At 38.6% G+C, this 19,199-nt stretch overlaps 2 protein-coding genes across 2 annotated transcripts in view; both read left to right on the top strand.

The window, feature by feature from the left end:
* Positions 1 to 19,199, top strand: part of ITGA8 (integrin subunit alpha 8) — a 361,437-nt gene that overhangs the window by 270,332 nt on the left and 71,906 nt on the right. The window lies entirely within an intron of this gene.
* The window catches only part of NMT2 (N-myristoyltransferase 2), a 35,771-nt gene that overhangs the window by 7,998 nt on the left and 8,574 nt on the right, over positions 1 to 19,199 (top strand). The window contains exons 2-10 of the mRNA XM_051802569.1: positions 491 to 626; positions 5,432 to 5,576; positions 10,406 to 10,524; positions 10,619 to 10,710; positions 10,817 to 10,933; positions 11,623 to 11,793; positions 12,922 to 13,030; positions 16,504 to 16,674; positions 18,902 to 19,069. Of these exons, the coding sequence (XP_051658529.1) occupies positions 491 to 626; positions 5,432 to 5,576; positions 10,406 to 10,524; positions 10,619 to 10,710; positions 10,817 to 10,933; positions 11,623 to 11,793; positions 12,922 to 13,030; positions 16,504 to 16,674; positions 18,902 to 19,069 (1,228 nt within the window). The remainder of the gene's footprint in view (positions 1 to 490; positions 627 to 5,431; positions 5,577 to 10,405; positions 10,525 to 10,618; positions 10,711 to 10,816; positions 10,934 to 11,622; positions 11,794 to 12,921; positions 13,031 to 16,503; positions 16,675 to 18,901; positions 19,070 to 19,199) is intronic.

Below are 19,199 nucleotides of genomic sequence, written 5' to 3'. Positions count from 1 at the left end.
GAAAACAGAATGTTTTCATCTCATCTGGATTCATGTCAAATTTAGATGTGCCTGATGGTTGAGTATGAAAGGGGAAAAGTATTGGGCCACTAATAGTTACTGAATTTCCAAGCAAGTTACTTTCCTCAGTTCCCACACTTTCCTGTGTTCCTCCAAACTCTGTTGACTTCAGTCATTTCATGTTTGTGTTGGGTAATAGCCTGGAGAAGAGCACTGGCAGATATATAGTGTCACAGTTTGACATTAGTACGTCAAAATGCCTGGTTGTGCTGGTGTCTGAGTATAAAACAAACTAGACAGCACTTGCAGGAAGTTTTTAATCACTGCTTTCAGTTCCCCCCTTCCTTCCTTTCTCCTGCCTTTTCTTCACATTGGAACTGCTGTTAGATTTTTCATATTAAAATGCTGGGTTTTCCATATTTAACTATTTTAAAATTTAGGCTCAGTGGTACTGATTTTTCTGACTGCGCATTCTCTGAATCTCTGGCAGAAGTCCTGGAGGGGATTTGGGAGCGAAGAAGAAGAAAAAGAAGCAGAAGAGAAAAAAGGAGAAACCAAATTCTGGAGGCACCAAATCAGATTCTGCATCTGACTCCCAGGAGATTAAAATTCAACAGCCTTCAAAAGTGAGAGCCTGGTTCTGTTTTAATTTGTGCTTGCTTCCTAATTTAATTTTAATTCGCGCATTGCTTGTTCTAAAAGCAAGGTGATAGTTCTGCCTTAACTCGTCAGAATTGAGCAAATGGTTCCTGTCCTGAGCAGAAACAGAAGCTGGACAAGACCCGGTGTTTGCAGACTGTATGAAGTGAGCTGGAGAGCTGTCGTCACCACCATGGTGGTGAGCTGTGAGAAAGGCAGAGGAGGAGATGTTTTGTCTTTCTTTTCCAGCAGTTAGAACTCAGGCTAGTGACAGCCTCGTTGCATGCAGTCTTAATCTGCAGTAGTAGTGCTTTTAAATTTCGTGTTTGATGAATAGCCTTTACTTTAGCCACCATGGCTATACTTTAGACCTGGCTTAGTGAAATTTCGGTAACTTGTACGGCACAGTGCTGTCTCAGCAGCAGCAGCAGCAGCAGGAGGAAGGTGGACCTGCTGTGCCAGCCAGAGTCTTATTTGGACAAGTAAGCAGCATGTCAGTATATATAAAATGTGGTAATCTCAAACATGCAGATACAGGCTGAAGAAACGTTTTGCCATCTGAAAGGCCTCTGCTATAAATAAGAATGCAAAATTATCTGAGAGGATGCACAGTCCTTGTGGACTTTGTGGTAAAATATCATTGTCTATGTGCTTTTGTCTACCGTGTTCTGAATGAGCAGTGAATGACATGATTTGGTGTCTTTTTAGCATGCAGCTTTTATCTCAAGAGAAATCTGAGTTTGAGAACTGAAGTTTGTAAGACTAAAAAAGTTTATGGAGCACTGAACATGTTGAAATAGTTCTATTTGCTTTATCAAGTTAATGTGTAGAGTGTTACACCATCGTACCAGTAGCAATCTTCATCCTGTAAGATTTGTCTGTGACATTGGGGCTACCAGCTAATTTTAGGGGGAAAAAGTTGTGTGGCTCATTAACACACTGGAAGATTCTTGTGTTGTCTCTAGATCTTCTCTGTGTCCCCCTGATTACTCTGAATAGACACATTTGGCACAGGGGACACTTTAAATATGTATAGATCTGATTTTGCTGCATGTTTTGGACAACTATCCTGCTTTAGATTTTTTTGAAAGAATTGTAGACTGCTGATCTGGCTCAGTGTAGAAAAGTATTTTTTTTTTCTCTGCTACTTAAGTAATATTTAGATTTTGTATTCCTTCTGCTATGTGAAATATAGGGAAAAAAGGCTTGTAGCATTTGCTTGCTCTTGGTTGAAAAGAGCTTTAGAAAATATTTCAGAGAAAAGTGACATTGTACACCTACCTCTAAGAGAATATATACAGGATCATCATGTAATACTCAGTGGGGCTCCTGAACTCATTGAAAATGATTTTGAAAAAAGATTTTGAGGTCATGTGAGTTTGTAAACGGGTGTATCTGTTTGGACATTAGGAAAACAGAACAGTGAGTCTCCTTGGCTTCTCCCTTTCTTATGTGTGATATTAGACATTTTGAGCACTGATGTGAGTGTAACCACAGCAATAAATGCTTGTTGTTAGCACTGTATGTTTACAGTGAGGACACTTCACTGCCCATCTCAAAAGATTTTGATCACTCTCTATTTATTACAAGTACCAGTGATGTGGATTCTCCACACTGACACGAAGGAAGCTTGCCATATCTGCAGTGTTATCAGTCATTATTTTAGTCACCAGTGGCCTAAACAACATAGTCCTGAAATAACAGGTTGGAAGGGACATATGGAGGTCTTTCAACTGACCTCCTGCTTAGAGCAGATCCAGCTAGATGAGGTTGTTCAGGCCTAGATCAGTCAGTTTAGTCTCCAAGGAGACTCAACAACCTTTTTTGGAAACCTGTTCCAGTGTTTGACTACACTTTTGGTTGAAAAAAATAGTAATTCCTTGTATCTAAATGGATTTTGCATTTTTGCAACTTGTCTCCATTGTTTCTTGTCCTATCATTATGCTCCTCTGAAAAGATTTGGCTCAGCTTTCTTTACATCCTTCCATTAGGCAGTAATAAGATTTCTCTTACTTCCTCAATCTTCTCTTCTTAAGGTTGAACAAACCAAGGTCTCTTGTCTTCTTGTGTGTCATGTGCTTCAGCCCCCCATTAATCTTGGTGGCCCTCAAATGAACACTCTACACTCTGTCAATGTTTTCCTTGTAATGGGGAACATTTTCTTTTAATGGAAACTGTAAGATGAGACCTAAGGGGTGCCAATAAAGAGGAAACCTTGCTGCCCAGTCTTTCAGGTACGACTCACTATTCAGCTGTCCTTTCCTGGCCAGCAGATTGCTGGCTCATGTTCAGCCCTTTGCCCACCAGGACCTCCAGGTTCTTTTCTGCAAAGCTGCTACCTAGCCAGTCCTCTGCCATTCCATGAGCTTTTTCTATCCCAGATGGAGGACTTTGCATTTGCCTTTGTCAAAATTAATTAAGTTTCTGTTTCCAGCCTGTCAGAGTAACTTTGAATAGCAGCTCTGTGGTCCAGTGTATCAACATTCTTGCCAAGCAGGTGTCATCTGTGTACTTGCAGAGAAAGCGCTCTTTGTCATGTCATTAAATAGTATTGACCTCTACATCCTCAAAATCCTTCCCCTTGCCTTCTTGAAAATGGGTGTTTCCTTTTTTCCATTTGTAGGAAACCTCCACCACTTGCTATAACCTTTAACTCTTGACACTTGTTAGTTGCACTAACATCAGACAGCTCCCTCAGCACCCTCACCTGCATCTGGCCTGTTTTGGGGGACCTGGCATGATTTGTTTGCTAAATGGTCCCTAACTTTCTCTCCTGCTGTGGTTAATGGAAGTCTCACAGACTCTGCTACAGGGCTGGGGGACATCAAAGGCCTGAGGTCACATCTTGCCACCAAAACTGAGGCAAAAACGTCATTGTGTACCTCAGCTGTGTTGCACAACAGTGCTGTTTTGTGCTGTGAGGAGATATTTGTCCTAAACTGAAATTACACAAAATAGCTCTTTTTTTTGCTAATTCACGTCAAGTTCTGTGTAGGTTTTTCTTGCTTTCCATTAAAGGAAAACAAAAAGGGTTGAAAGTAAACTTCTTAGCCAGGCTGATCCCTGAACGTTTTAAACAAAAAGGGGATTCCTCCTGATGTCCCTAACAGTGTTGTATTTAGTACCAGAACATGAACTTCTTACTTTACTATTATGCTGGTGCAATCTTTCTTAGAACCTAATATTTTAATTTTTTTCTTCGATTTCCTGTTTTCTTAATGTAGAAAAAACAAATCAATTACAGTTTGTCAACATTTATGTGTGATTTCATAAGGTATTAATAAGATTTCAGAATTTATCTAGTGGCATTAGAAGTATTTGGGTCAGGTCAGTGTATAACAGACAAATTGATTTTTAATTGGGAAAAGTAACTTATGTCTCTGTAGTCTGGATATAGAAATACAGTAGGCTTTTCATGCTGCAGCAGTGTTGCTCTAAACTATGTTAGTATGTTAATTCACAAATACTCAGGTGACAGGTGTTTAAAGCATGCTTACAGGTAAAATTTTGCAGTACTTAAACATTATGCATTTTCTTTCATTACTTTAAGTAAATTAAGATTTTATTATAAATAGTAAATGATGGACTGCTTGAGCTCCAGGCACAGACTGCTTTTGTGACAAAGGATACTAGAGGCAGATGTCCACCCAAACGAAGCTTTACTGTCATTATTACATTTAATTTATGGTGGTTTTTCAACACATGAATACTAGAAAGAAATATGGAAATAGCAATCCATTGCTATTCAGTAAAAAAAAATCTGGCTTGAAATCTCTATGCAGAATTGCTTAGAATTTCCCAATGGACTTGAGACTATTCCTTCAAATGCATTATTGCACTGCAGTGTTGGGAAACTGAGCCCAAGCATTCTGTTAGTATACCTCAGAATAGGACTTACCACTTGGCAGATAACAAAACACAACGAGTAAATAGCTTTTAAAAGAGGGGAGAAAATCCCTGTAGATTTAAATGTCTGTTACCATTATTCTTCTGCACTTTCTTATGCAGGTAAAATTCTCATTCCAGTTGCAGTTAGTCAGAGTGATCAAAAGTGAGGGTTTAACAGCTTAGTTTACAAACACTTAGTCTTAGGTTTATGCTTTTCAGATAACTTTTCTATAAAGATTTTTCAACTTCTAAGTGGAAAGTTGGTTTATTTTATGTTTGTCAGTTAAAATGGGAGTGATTGGGAGTGTTGGCACACTTGACATTAGTGGCAAGATGGTTAACTCCTACACATATGATGTGGAAAGTTATCTAATAATTGCAAGGTAATAAAGGCAGATGCGATATAACTAAGGTTAAAACGTGGCACTCCAGTGTACTTGGGTACTACTGAGCCATAGTGAATTTAAATATTATTTTATATTGTATGTGTAAACTACAACTTCAAACAGCTCCATGTGTTCCAACGGTATCTTTAGATTTTTGTATATCTAAGCTGACCTGCTGCTTTTTGTTTTATTGTATTTTACTAGAGGGAACAGGGACTATAAGAAGCTCTTACTATTGTGATACTGTGTCCTGTCTTGATGCTGCAGTATTTGTGTTAAAAATGCTGAAGTTTCATGGTTAAATGCAAGTGCTACTCAAGACTGTTAACTATTTTGTGAAGTTGCTTGCTATTGCCCACCTTTTTTCCACCCTCCTGTCTCCAAGGATTATACCCAAACTAAGCATGATGAGAATACATGAAAGAATACATAAAAGTAAAAAAAATTAACAAGTTTTTACAGTTATTCAAAGTAAACATGCTCAGTAATCTTCCTCTTCTGTTTGTCTATGTGTGCAGAATCCAGCCATTCCAATGCAGAAACTTCAAGACATCCAGAGGGCAATGGAGCTGCTCTCTGCATGCCAAGGCCCAGCAAAGAATATTGATGAGGCTACCAAACGTAAATACCAGTTTTGGGATACACAACCTGTACCTAAACTTAGTAAGTTTAATGGGATCTGGGCAAAAGATCTGTCTTATGACCACTGAGGGAATGTGTGTGCCAGCTCTGTGGCGTGTTCTCTAAAATGGGTATTAAGTTGGACTGTGTGTGGTAGAGATCCTTAGTCTTTTGTATAGTTTATGTGGAATTCTTGATGTTTTCTAGGAAAGTGCTTACCTCCCCTCCAGATAATTTACAACAAGATACAGTGTTAATAAATCTCATTCTGATGTTCTCTATAAAAATTGGAAATGCTATTGATGTAGCATTTCTTTGTGTATTTTAGGTCTGAACTCTTGAACAATAGAACCTAGAGGTCTTTTCCACTTAAAGGGAAGTAAGAACTCTTTAAGTGGTGACTAAGTGTAAATTTAGATTTTTTTTTAATTTGTTTGTTTGTTTATATTCCCTTAAATTCTTTTCAACAGACAGATTTGCTGTCAGAGAAATAATGACTCTCCTGCTGTAGGTTACACTGGTTTCATACAGCTTTAAGTGGATAATGGCACTTTTCTCGTGTGCAAACTCTTTCACTGCTGTGTGTTCATGTTCTCCACAATGTACCCTGCCTCAAGGATGTGCTTTCTCAGAGTCTGTTCTCTGTTCTTGATACCAGGTGAAATGGCGAGGTGACCTCGCCTTGCCTTTACATTTCTAATGAATTTGGAAAGTTACTTTTTATACTGATCTGATCCCTGATAACACAGTTGGTATATCTTAGTCTTTGTTGAAAAAAGATAGTTGCTCTAGTTGCTGGCTGTCTTGTTTTTTCTGCATTGCTTTCTGACTCTTCTTTTTCTGCTTTCGTTATCTTCAAGTTAAGCAGTTGTAGCTTTTCAGTGCCCACAAAACATGGGGGCCTCAGAAGTAAAACATTCTCAGCACAGTAGCTGTCATTGTTTGTCCTTCAGGTTTCTCTCCATTGCATTGGAGACTGGTATAGAATAAGCAGAAGTAGGGTAGAGTGTAAAGCATGGTAGGATGCTGCTCTCTCTCCCCACAGGACAGAATTTCACATTAATCCATGTCTATAGCTTAATCCACAGTGATCTCATTTCTTCACAACTTTGATGTGTAGAGAAGTCCAGAGCAGAATCCCTGCATACTGTATTTTCCCCTGGATTGAACTGACCTGCCATGGCTTTTTTCCATACAAACTATCCAGATACCTTTGTAAACTGATGGTAGTAATTGTGACCAGCAATCCTGCCAATGTAGAGAAGACCTTAGCTGAAATAAGTTGATGTGTAAATCAAAAAATACTCTTACCATAATGAAGCTTTTTCAGGCTAGTTCAGGTGTCTGCACAGTACTTCCAAGAGTTCAGTTCAGGTTAATCAATATGTCTTACAGCACTTACATAGAGACGAGAGTCTGCCAATTGTCAGCCTAAAAACGTCAATACATTGGCTTAGAAAATGATTTGTTAGTGTTGTTCAGGAGAAATATGCTTTGTAAAATTTGGTTAGCAAGGTTTTGTCCAACAGTGCCTATGAATTTCTTCTTAATCCCATAGATTTTTTTTTTTAAGCTTTTCCTTTATCTGCTGAATGAACAGATGGGGAATTCATCGTTATTCGATGTGCTCTGTGTGTTTAGGTGGAAAAAATAATCTGTCAATTCAAGAAATAGTTGTAGGGATCTTTGCATTAAATTAACTTCGGAATCCTTCTGTCTTCAAGCTGAGATTGTTAGCAATGGGTCCTTTAGTTAAGCCAAGCCTGCCATGTAGTGGCAGTAACATTGGGGCTGTTGGTACTTTTCAGAGTTTGCTTAAAGGTGCTAATAATGGTGACCTTCCGAGCTGGATGGCAAGCCATAACTATTTGTCAGGAATGTGCATCATTTGGGAAAAATTCGTACTACTAAGTAATATTTGACTCTCAAGAGCCTGATGATTGTTATGATAGGATTGAGTGTTTATGGGTGAGAATCAGGGGGAAGGCCAACAGGGCAGATACCATGATGGGAGTCTGTTATAGAGCTCCTAACCAGGATGAAGAGGCAGATGAAATATTCTGTAAGCAGCTGGAAGAAGTCTCACAGTTGCTGGCCCTTGTTCTCATGGGTGACTTCAACTTACCAGGTGTCTTCTAGAAATACAATACAGTGGAGAGGAGACAGTCTAGGAGGTTCCTGAAGTGTGTGGAAGATAACTTTTGACACAGTTGGTGAGTGAGCCAACTAGGGAAGGTGCTCTGCTGGACCTGTTGTTCATGAAAAGACAGGACTTTTGGGTGATGTGATGGTTGGAGGCTGTCTTGGGCACAGTGACTGTGAAATCAGAGAGTTTTCGATTCTTGCAGAAGTAAGGAGGGGGTCAGGAGAACTGCCACCCTGGACTGGAGGGCAGACTTTGTCCTGTTTAGGAGCCTGGTTGGCGGAGTCCCTTGGTAGGCAGTCCTGAAGGGTGACAATGTCCAGGAAAGCTGGATGTGCTTTAGAAGGAAAACTTAAAAGATGCAGGAATAGGCTGTCCCCATGTGTCAAAAGATGAGCTGAAGGGGAAGAAGACGGGCCTGGCTGAATAGAGAACTTCAGCTGGAACTGAAGTTGCAAATCAGTAATTTGGGCCACTTAAAGAATCACCATGAAAGATATCAGCAAAAAACAGGTTTTAATATAAATTTGTGGAAGTGCAATTTAACAGAAAGTTCAATGGCAACATTCAACATAGATGAAGCATACATAGGAAAATGGAATTAGAAGCAATTTAGAATGATTTACGTGGAGGCTGAGGATGCAGAAGAGTCAGGGTGCCAAGGATATGGGTGCAAAAAGATAAGGTTGCAAAGGAGTGTAGCAGTACTCTAATCATTGACTAATTTAACATTTATGAAGTGATTCAGTAGGATACTACTATTATAACAGTGACTTAATTATAGATTCTACATAACAACATTGATACTATACTCAATTCACACACATTGCATGCAGGCACAGAGATGTAGACGTGTTTAGGTATGCAGAGGTATCTGTTAAAAATTCCCCTGCAGTTCAGTGACATACATCAAGTCCATTTCCATTTCTCAGCAGGAAGGGTTGAGCCTCGAGGAGCGGGGGTGTCAGCTTGAGGTGGTGTTGAGGCCTTGACCTCAGCAACAGTCTTTGGAATATCGCAGACTTGGGGTTTACAAGCTCTGAGAGGCTTCCCACTCAGAGGGAGGTGCTGGTGCAGCCCACTGTGGTCCAGGACAGCTTAAAGGGCCTCACTTAGGGCCCCTCTTCATGGGGTTGCAAGGTGACTGGCTTTAGTCATCAGTAAGTTTCCATCCTGGCCATAACCCACATTGGTAACTGCTTTTTGGGGGAAAAAAAAAGGTCCAGTAGCAGTGGTACCATTTCACTTTGGCTACAGTTCAGGTAAATAGTGTTCCAAGGCTGTCAGGGGGTAACTGATTATCTGGGGATAAATGATTATCCTTTGTTCCCCACCTTGTTCAGGCAGTGGATGATCCTGATACAGTCGGTGTCACTCCCACCTTTACTATGCCGGAGCTTCTGTTATGGTCAGGGGATGTTTCACAGCCCAACTTTGGTAGTTTGGTCAAGGCTTATCAGGAACTCCTGAGATTGTAGAGCAGGCCCAAGGAGGGATGGGGCACACGCACCACCCGAGGAATTCAAGAAAGAGAATGATGGTTTATGGCCTTTGGAGGAGGGGCTGACAACTCAGGAGGCCTGTAGGGATGCTGTGAGGTAATGCAGGGAGAAAATCAGATGGTCCAAAGCCCTTAGAACATAATCTGGCTACTGCCATAAAAGACAGTGCTACAAGAAAGATATTGAGTTGCTGGAGTGTGGCCAGAGAAAGGCAACAAAGCTTTTGAAGGGTCTGGAGCACAAGTCTTAATGAGGAGCAATTGAGGTTGTTTAGCCTGGAGTAAAAGAGGCTTGGGGGGACCTTATTGCTCTCTACAAGTACCTGAAAGAGATTGTAGCAAGGTGGGGGTCAACCTCTTCTCCCAGATAACAAGCGATAGAACAACAGGAAACGGCCTTGGGTTGTGCCAGGGGAGATTTAGATTGGATGTTAGGAAAAATGTCTTTACTGAAGGGGTTGCAGAGCATTGGAAAATGCTCCCCAGGGAAGTGGTAGAGTCACCAGCCTGGAGGTTTTGAAAAGATATGTAGATATGATGGTTTAGTGGCAGGCTTGGCAGTGTAAGGTTAGTGTTTAGATTATGATCTTAAAAGTCTTTTCCAGCCTAAATGATTCTGTGGTTTAGCATGTGCTGCTCCATAGAAGAGGAACAGCAGCTGTCAATAGCTGTACACTGAGGGACCGGAGTTGTAAAGTAAGGGAGGAGAAGAAAGCATGCCTTCATGTAGGATTTTAGGAACACTTCTCACGTATCAGCAGTATCTTTTAAATACCCTGGCTTTGCTGTGCCACTGCTCCTGAGTAATCCTGTTGAGATCAGGTCTGTTCAAGTCGGTGGTAAACAAGATCTGAGCTTGTTAGATGTGAGTACAACATGTCTCTCATAATGAGACTGTGGATCTCGTGGCTTGCTAAATGCTGTGCATGTGCTGATAAGTTGTCCTGTGTTATGAAATAGTGGGTATCAGTTGAGGTAGAGTGGTTCTGTGCATATCTATAAATATTCTGACAAGACAGTCATTGATCTGAATGTGATCTGTGAGAATGAAAAGTAGTGTAAACTAATAATACTAATTTTTTCACCATTTTTTAAAAGCTTCATGTTCCTATCACATAATTATGAGAAAATACATGATGTGAATTAAATGCAGTTTAGAGAACTATCAGGAAAGCTAGCAATATAACAGTTTTTTGGTTTTTTTTTTCCCCCCTCCTCCATCAAAAGATGAAGTTATAACCTCACATGGTGCAATTGAACCAGATAAGGACAATGTCCGCCTAGAGCCATATTCTTTGCCACAAGGTTTTATGTGGGACACATTGGATCTTAGCAATGCCGAAGTTGTAAGTAAAACGATTTTTATATGTATCTAAAATAATTCAAGTTTATTCTCATTGATGCATGGATAAATCTTTGTATTTTTTTGTGTGTTTTCAGCTGAAGGAGTTATACACACTGTTAAATGAGAATTACGTAGAAGATGATGATAATATGTTTAGGTTTGATTATTCGCCTGAATTTCTTCTGTGGTGAGTAGCAAGTTCCACATTCTGTTCTGCCTGAAGTGCAAAGAAAGGTGTTTTTATTACATCTTCTTAGGCAGTAATTTGTAATTATTTCTGTCATCAATTCTAGGGCCTTACGTCCTCCAGGCTGGTTACCCCAGTGGCACTGTGGGGTTAGAGTGTCTTCAAACAAAAAACTGGTAGGATTCATAAGTGCCATCCCTGCAAGTATTCGTATATATGACAGGTAAAATGCACCATTAGTTTTGTGTTTGTGAAAGAATAATGCCACAAAACAAATCTTCAACTGCTGTCCATTGCTATAGAAAACTTAAAAAGAGAGAAGGAGGCTCACTGATCATAAAGAGTCAGAAGAATCCTGTGTATGTAGCAACTTTTTTTTTTTTTACTCTTCTCACCACTTCCCCTTCTTCCTCCCTTAAAAAAAAAACAAACTTGTGAGCTCATTGCATGAAGACTATTAATAAATATATAAGGAATTTTCTTACTGATGAATTATACAGATATTGGCATACAATTTTCTGACCACACTGGAAAGTATTTAAAGGATAGTCAATCAGCTAGTCTTCTTGGACAGGTGTTTGTACACTGACAAACATAAAGCATTATGGTACCACGTAACATGTGCTTGGATGCCCTTCTGCATCCTAAAGTAAGGCAATTGGTTGAGTCTTGATAGAATAGAGCTTTGAAAAAGGACTATAGCAAACACGTTAGACTTAACTTGCATATTGCACAATTTGCCATTACAGTCACAGTATCATAGAGTAGTATTTGTTGCAGATGTACTTTGTCACAGGCCAATTTATTCTTACTTCAAATTCTTCTGTCAAATATGGGAAACTGTAATTATGCAAATGAAAACATGCACTGTGTAACTTTCTTTAATTTTTCCTCTATTTATTGTCCTTTTAGTGTGAAGAAAATGGTAGAAATCAATTTTCTGTGTGTCCATAAGAAACTGAGATCTAAACGGGTAGCACCTGTACTAATTCGGGAAATAACCAGAAGAGTAAACCTGGAAGGAATTTTTCAAGCTGTTTACACTGCTGGAGTGGTACTTCCCAAACCTGTGGCCACTTGCAGGTAACCTAGGTGATGCTCATAATAACATTGGTTCCTACAGCAGTCATTTTAAAGAAAATTTAATGTAATTGCCTAGAAACAATAAAAGCATAAAATTCAAAGTTATTAAATGTTGTGGCCTTGACTAACCTGAAGGCCTGAATGTTTGTCAGGGTTGGTTTTTTTGATTTCCAACCCCCCCTTGCCTTGGATAAAACAGCTTCTCAGACTAAAATTTAATTTTGGGTTTGTTAGCACACCTTAAATAGACTAATCAATATTTCTGTTGACCTTGTGGTGAAAGCCATGCTAGCATTGACAACGTTGTATACCTGTGTTTTTTCAAGTGGCCTGTTTCCCTGCTGGGACACTTCCCTGTTGACCTGGTTGCTTGCCAGAGATGGCAGAGCATTTCTGGGAATTGTATGATTTGCTTTTTTGAGATACTTTCATCTTTCCTGGAGAAAGGAGGTCTTGATCGGCATTTGATAAAGATGGGACAACTGCCATGTGGGAAGAGTTACAACCAAGTATAATTTTGTTTGCTTGGAGTGGATTATATTTCTACTAGGAAAGGTTCAGTTCCTGCAGTTTTAGTCCAGCTGTCTAGCATTCTGGAGGACAGAGTAGTTTTTGATTTGAAATTGTTTTGTACCTACCAACAGCAAAGATCCTGTAAGTTTCTGTAAGGAAGGATGGGGGGGAAAAAAGCCATGCTGTGTTAGTAACAGAGTAACAGTGATCTGTTGCTCAATGATCTCCCAGGAAGGGGAGATCTTCAACAAAAGGCTTCGACATGAGCAGAGCGTCCTGTCTGCACAAGAAAATAAATGTTATCCATGTAAGTATGGTGAGTTTTTCAGAGCTATGATAAGTACTAAAATGTTTAACTCTGTGCTCACTCATTCTGTATCAAAAAGCATTTGCTTAAATTCAAAATACTGTGATAGCAGGCCTGTTTAAAAGCTATTGCTTGGATATAGCTTTTCCTTAATTTTTTTGTTGCTTAAGCTTCTTACAGACATAGTACAGGCTTGCTTAGAAACAAATTTGGAGAGGAAAGGAGCAATGCAGTAAAGCAGGGAAATGGATGCAAGTAAAGCTGACACTTAAAATAGTATTTAAACTCATTATTAATTTTATTTCCAGGTATTGGCATCGATCACTAAATCCCAGAAAATTGGTGGAGGTGAAATTTTCACATTTGAGTAGAAACATGACTCTACAAAGAACAATGAAGCTCTACAGACTTCCTGATGTAAGCAGTATGACTTCTAGAGAATCCCCACAGTTATTGTGAAGCCTAAAATAACCTTCCATCTGTCTCTGACAGCACAGGCTTTTCTGTGTAAAGGCAGTGTGTGCAGGACATTAAAAAAAATAATCTCTGGTTGATGAAAAAGACATTAAGGGCTATACTAAACAGAAGAGGCTATTGCTGGAAATTTTGATCTCTGTATGGAGAAAACATAAATTTTGACCTAAAATCCTTAAACAAAGGAAAAAACCCCAGAAACCTTGACTTCATAAACATGTGGGATTGAGTTGAAGATGCATAAGACTATTTTCAGTATGTTTAATCTGTTAAGAGATTACTGGTACAGAAAATCAACAGTTCATGTCTTAAAATTCTCAGAGAAGTCCATCAGCAACTTGGCTGAGTACAGTCATATTCTTGATTCCACTCTAATTCACATCCTTTTCTGTTCAGTCAGAGAATGTTGTTCTTTGCAATGAGCAGGCTCAGCAAAAGCCACCTCAGTATGTTGTGTACTGTTTGTTTGCACGGTCTAGTAAAAAACAAGTGTTCTAGCATAGCTAGGTTAGTTAAAAATATTTTTTCTCATGTTTGCAGCTAATAGTTAAGCTTGCAAAAAGCCTTAGGGTGCAATTTCCATGACAGGGCAAGTCAGTATAAGTACTATGTACTATTAAAAAATCTCACTGCTGTCATTAATAGCCTACAGAAGTCAGCCTGAGCTTTATGGTGAAAATAATTTCTTTGCTTGTAAAAGCCACCTTTCAATTCGAAGGGATTGCAGAGTATACTTTACCCGTACCTTATCAGTAGACCTTTTTTTATTAAAACAAACCTATTCTTTTGAGTTAAAAATACACGTTTTCCCTCACTCGTAGTACTTTGTAATAATTTATCTGATTTTGGAGAATTGTGTCTTGTTAGCTTGATGCTGCAGATTCTCCTACTGCTGAAATATTTGAGTGGTACACTGAGCACTCCTTGGAATAAAGCACGTGCCATGGCTTGATCTGTGCTCCTGCTGCTGTCGGAGAGACTCGTTTCCTGCACTGCCTGCGTGCCAACTGTGCTGCACACGCAGCTTCTCCCTTGCGTGCAGGGCAGCAGTTTTCAGAGCTTAAGAATTAATAACCAAATTAATTAGGTTTTAATCTTGGAAAGCTAAATATAGCTTCCATCCAATCTTGAAGACATTTTTAAAAGTCTGAAAAAGTGCAGTATACAATTTCAAATACAGGTTTTGGTGGCAACTCTAGTAACATTTCTCATGGAAACAATTCAGGAAGCGAATAGTTTAAAGAATAAAGATCGATCTTACAGTACCAAAACTACAGAGAGTCATTAGAAACAGCATTTATACCCTGATCATCTTCCTTTAGCATAAAACCCAGTTTCAACAGAAAAGTGAATTATGGAAAACCAATAATACATCATATCTCATTACTATAGGTAAGGCAAACATATACTTTACACAGAAGTGCAAATAGAAAATGGGTGCTTTCAAAATCAGCTTTTAAAACTAAATGATGTAGGAATCCATATACCTCAGTTATTTATTTTTAGTCTGGATTTGGGAACTTCTCCCATAGAAAATGAAGATTTAATCTTTGTGCTAATATTTTCTCTCTAAGTCTTGTGCTTTGGGTTTATTTGGATGTTGTTTTTTTCCCCGAGAAAGGGTTTAAGTGCTGTTGAGAATCTTTTTTCTGAGTCTCAGGCTGTTATCATAAACAGGACTGTCACACAAATTTGACAATTCAGGCCATGCTATCCTGTCCCTCAGCACCAAACACTGTTTCTTGCATTTTAACCTCTTTTCTTAGTGTCCTTGGAATATCATTGCCACTGGGAGCTCATCTCCCTTTAAGAGAATTAATCATTCCTAATCACTTGAACAGCCTGAATTAAAAAGGTTTTCAGATATAATAAGTACTGTAATTAATAAATACTACCCTCGCTAAAGGCTGTGCACATACCTTTAGATACAAAAAGTAAAAGGTTTTTTTTTTCTAAGTGTTTAATGTCTTGAGAAAGGAGTTTTCTGAAAGAGGTAGATTTTGTCTGTATTTAGAGTAAGGAGAGGAGCATGTTTGTATGTCTTTTCCTGGCTGACTGAGATCCTGACACTGGATAGTCGCATGAATGTGTGGCCAGTGCAGCTTGTTATGTGAAGCAGAGAAACAAATTTTAGCCCAGTTCTGTACACTTTCTCTCATTTCTGGGGTTGCAAATGATCATTTACTGGTGGACATTCTGAGCATTGCTGGGAGAAAAAGATGTTCCAGCCCAGCTCTTTTTCCTCCATCCTTTCTGTTAGTCAGGTGTACACTCTTATGGAATAAAGGCATTTTAAAATATAGGTGATGTGCTGTTGTGGAGTCAAACCATAGTCCCAGGCTGCTCAGAAAAGCAGGAAGACTAAACACAGTCCAGAGCTGCAGCAAAATGTGCCTTGATTTCTCATCTGGCTGCTGACTCCCGGAGTGCATCAATAATACCTCCCCCAGAATAATGCCTTTTGGCCAAAGCCTAATCAGCTACACTAATTTCAGGCTTCCAGTAATCAAGTCTCTACCTGGCTGCTCTTGCAATTGACTTTGCTATGATTAATGTGATACGTGCCCAAGTATGTAGCTCAGGCAGATGAAGCAGGATAAATGAGCTCTGAAGAGAACAAGTGTTAGCCTCCCTAAAAGGAAAGAGTCAGGAAAGCTAACAAAAGCTTGCAAGAAATTTTTAATCACCTTCGCTTGTTTAAATTAATTGCATAGTACTAGAAGGCAATTTTTTTCTCTTCTGATGTTTAAAGTAAAAAAACAAAACCTGTTTAAGTACTGTAGGTTTTTCATTTCGGGCAGCTGTAAGTTATGAGAAGCTTTCTTGTTAACAGAATAGCAGTTGTGCCTAACTTGGGTTAGCAAGGGAGTTTGCAAATGCTAAGAATAGGTAGTAGTACACTAAGCAGTCCTTGGGATCTTTTTTGTTAAATAATTTCTAATTAAACTTTATCAGCTGATTTTGATGTATAGTTTGACTGTAAGTTTGAATTGCTTGTGTTCTTGTCTACAGATTAACTTCTGATGCACAAGTTACATTGTTTTGTTTCTGTGTCTGGGCCCTAGGTAGTTTACAAGAAAGTAAGAAATAAACTGACCTAAAAAAAAAAAAACACAAACTGCACAAAGTCTAAACTGTTGGCAATGGTATGTCTTTCTCTGGAGAAATGAAGCTCTTTCAATAATGAAATATAAAGATTGAAGTGCCCCAGACTGTTTCAATAATTAGAAGAGAGGGAATTCTGATTGAAAGCCATTTGTAAAATAGCATAATGAATTAGGTGGCTGGGATGAAGTAGACTAATAATGAATGCATTATAGCAAGTGTAGTGACTCTGCAACCTACTTTCAGCCTTTGCTGTGTTTGCAGTTTTCCTTTCAACATCTTAACATGTATTTTTCTTTTGTTACAATAAGGCCACAAAGACTTCAGGTTTGAGACCAATGGAACAAAAAGATACTAAAGCAGTACAAGAATTAATCAACACTTACTTGAAACAGTTTAATCTTGCTCCTGTGATGGATGAAGAAGAAGTAGCCCACTGGTTCCTGCCTCGGGATCATATTATTGACACTTACGTGGTGGAGGTAAAATACGCCCTCACGGATATGAATGTATATGTGAATGCCTCTTACAATAGTTCATATCAGCATCAAGTTTTTGAAATGTGGGCAGTATGAAAAATGTGTGGTATAGGTAGAATTTGATACCATGATTACAGGTTTTGTTCTTTTTATTGCATTCTGTTAACAAAAAAAAGTTTGGTTGTGATACATTGCAGTGCTCTTATAATAGGATATCTTAAAGAATTCTGAAATATCACTAGAAAAAAAGGAAGAATGATGCAGTGACTGAGATAAGGATTTGGTTTGAATTGACTGTCATTCTCTCAGGTGTAAATGTTTCTGCCATACACCAGTAAAAAACTCTTTAAACCAAATTTTAGATGCACCTGCTGGGAAAATTATGGTTTTTGATGATCTGCTTCAGTAAAATGTGGGTTTTTTTCAATAAATGTATGTATATATATAGGTTTGAATTTCTGTATATATATATATAGTATATATCTACATATAAAATATATATGCACCTACCACCTCCACCTTCCAAACGGTTGGTGCTAATGCTCCTCTCAAAATAAGCAAATGCAGGAAAAGATGAGCATTTGGAATGGGTGCAATAAAGCTAGTGGAGAAAGATATGCTCTTCCCTTTGAGTCCATACAAAATCAGTTACAGACATCATATTTAGATAGTGTATTACTTTGTTTAAAGTAATAATGTTATTTAAAAATGATCAGCATAACATCCTTAAACCTACCAGCTCCTCATAGAAGCTGCAGGTTGTGAAGCTCAGTGTTCCCACACTGCAGCCTGAATTTGTGCAGGACCCTCAGCTGAGTTAGGAACCTTAGTGCTGCTGGAGATGAGTGGTCCTGCTCAGCAGTTGTCATTGTCCAAGCTTGGCTTTCTACTTACTTTTTAGTGGGTCTAGTGCTCATTGGGCTTTTCCATTTTCTCATTTATAGTCCCTCCCTTTTCCACACCTTCTCCCTGCCCTCCGCCCTGCTCCCTGGGTTGGCTTTTGGCTTTGTTTGTGACTTGAAACCTGCAGGAGAGCACAGAAGCACCAGGATCAGCATGAATGTCACACTGGCAGTGCCATTCTAACTGAACAGCAGAGTCTTTAGTTGCTTGTTTTACACTATCTCTTGAACTAGTTTTTCACTATAGAAAATGGAAGTTTTTTAATGCTGGAGATTGTAACCTGGAGATGTTAGTGTCAGACTTTTAAATCATCTTGTAATGTGCAGAGCTAAAACCTTAAAATACTCTGTATAATTTCTGAGTTAACATTTTCATCATCCTTACTGAATTCAGTGAGTGACTTAATAACTTTTCTGTTACTCTCTACTACAGGATCCGTACCTGCTCTAAGACAAATAGCTTTTCTGCATGTGATAGGTTCAACTGTTTTACTTTTTACTGTAGCAGTACAGTTAATTTAAGGATCCATGTGATGTCCTTCATTGAGCACTAAATAGTGAGCATTAGTCATTCAAAAATAAACAAGCAATAACGAGCATTTGTGTGTCTCCTTTGCCTTATCTTCTTGGAAATACCAGGAGAGAAAATCTGGGTAGTTTTTTTACCCATGTTATAATTATTTCCCATTTCCTGCTAATCTACGCTCTTGGAGATGGTTAAATTTCCTTAGATGCGTGAAATATTAAGAAGTTTTATGTAGTATATTTTAAATTTCTGTACAAGCACCTTTTTTGATGACTGTTGGTTTTATTAAAATTTCAATGTGATTTAGCACTGTTATCCAGATAGTTGCTTGTGCTTGGTGATTAATAATCATAAGCTGATTTAAATATGCTTTGTACACCAGCACAGTATATTTTTTCTCTATTTTTAGAAAGATGAGAAAATTATTCCTCAACATTAACATCATTGGATTTTTAAAAATATCCTTAATATTTTGTTAAAAATCAGTTGGAAAAACACCTACATACTTTTTTTTGGAAGTGTGCTTTGTTAGCTCTCTCTATAGCAGACTAAGCTTGAGAAACAAACTGAACTGCTTTGACAACTGCTTGTCAAAGTGTTAGTGGTATAATAGACTAGAAAAATCTAAATGTTTGTTTCCTCAAATCTTAGCCAAGATTAGTTGTTATACCATAATACTTACAGTGCACAAACCTTGCTGGATTTATTATTTACCTTGTGTAGAACTGCCATGTTAGCCTAACCAATAACTGAGTGTTACTTCTTATTAATTAACTTGTTTGGGCTTGGGTTTTTCTTGTAGGGCTCAAATGGTATTTTAACAGACTTCCTGAGCTTCTACACATTACCTTCAACAGTGATGCATCATCCTGTTCATAAAAGCCTCAAAGCTGCCTATTCCTTTTACAATATTCATACAGAGACTCCCCTGTTGGACTTAATGAATGATGCACTCATTATAGCCAAATTGGTAAGTTATGGGTTGTTTGGTTTTTTTTATGCTTCATTCACGAAAGTATTCTTAGGAGTGGTGGCAAGGTAAGAACTGGCAGCAGTTTATCCATGCCATTGCATTTACTGTCCACAGCACAGAGTGCAGT

Source organism: Manacus candei, unplaced genomic scaffold (genome assembly GCF_025592945.1).
Source record: "Manacus candei isolate 608988 ecotype Guabito, Panama unplaced genomic scaffold, ASM2559294v1 h1tg000056l, whole genome shotgun sequence".
Classification (NCBI taxonomy): Eukaryota; Metazoa; Chordata; class Aves; order Passeriformes; family Pipridae; genus Manacus; species Manacus candei.
Note: the sequence above shows the minus strand (reverse complement) of the source record. Positions and strands in the feature narration are given on the sequence as shown.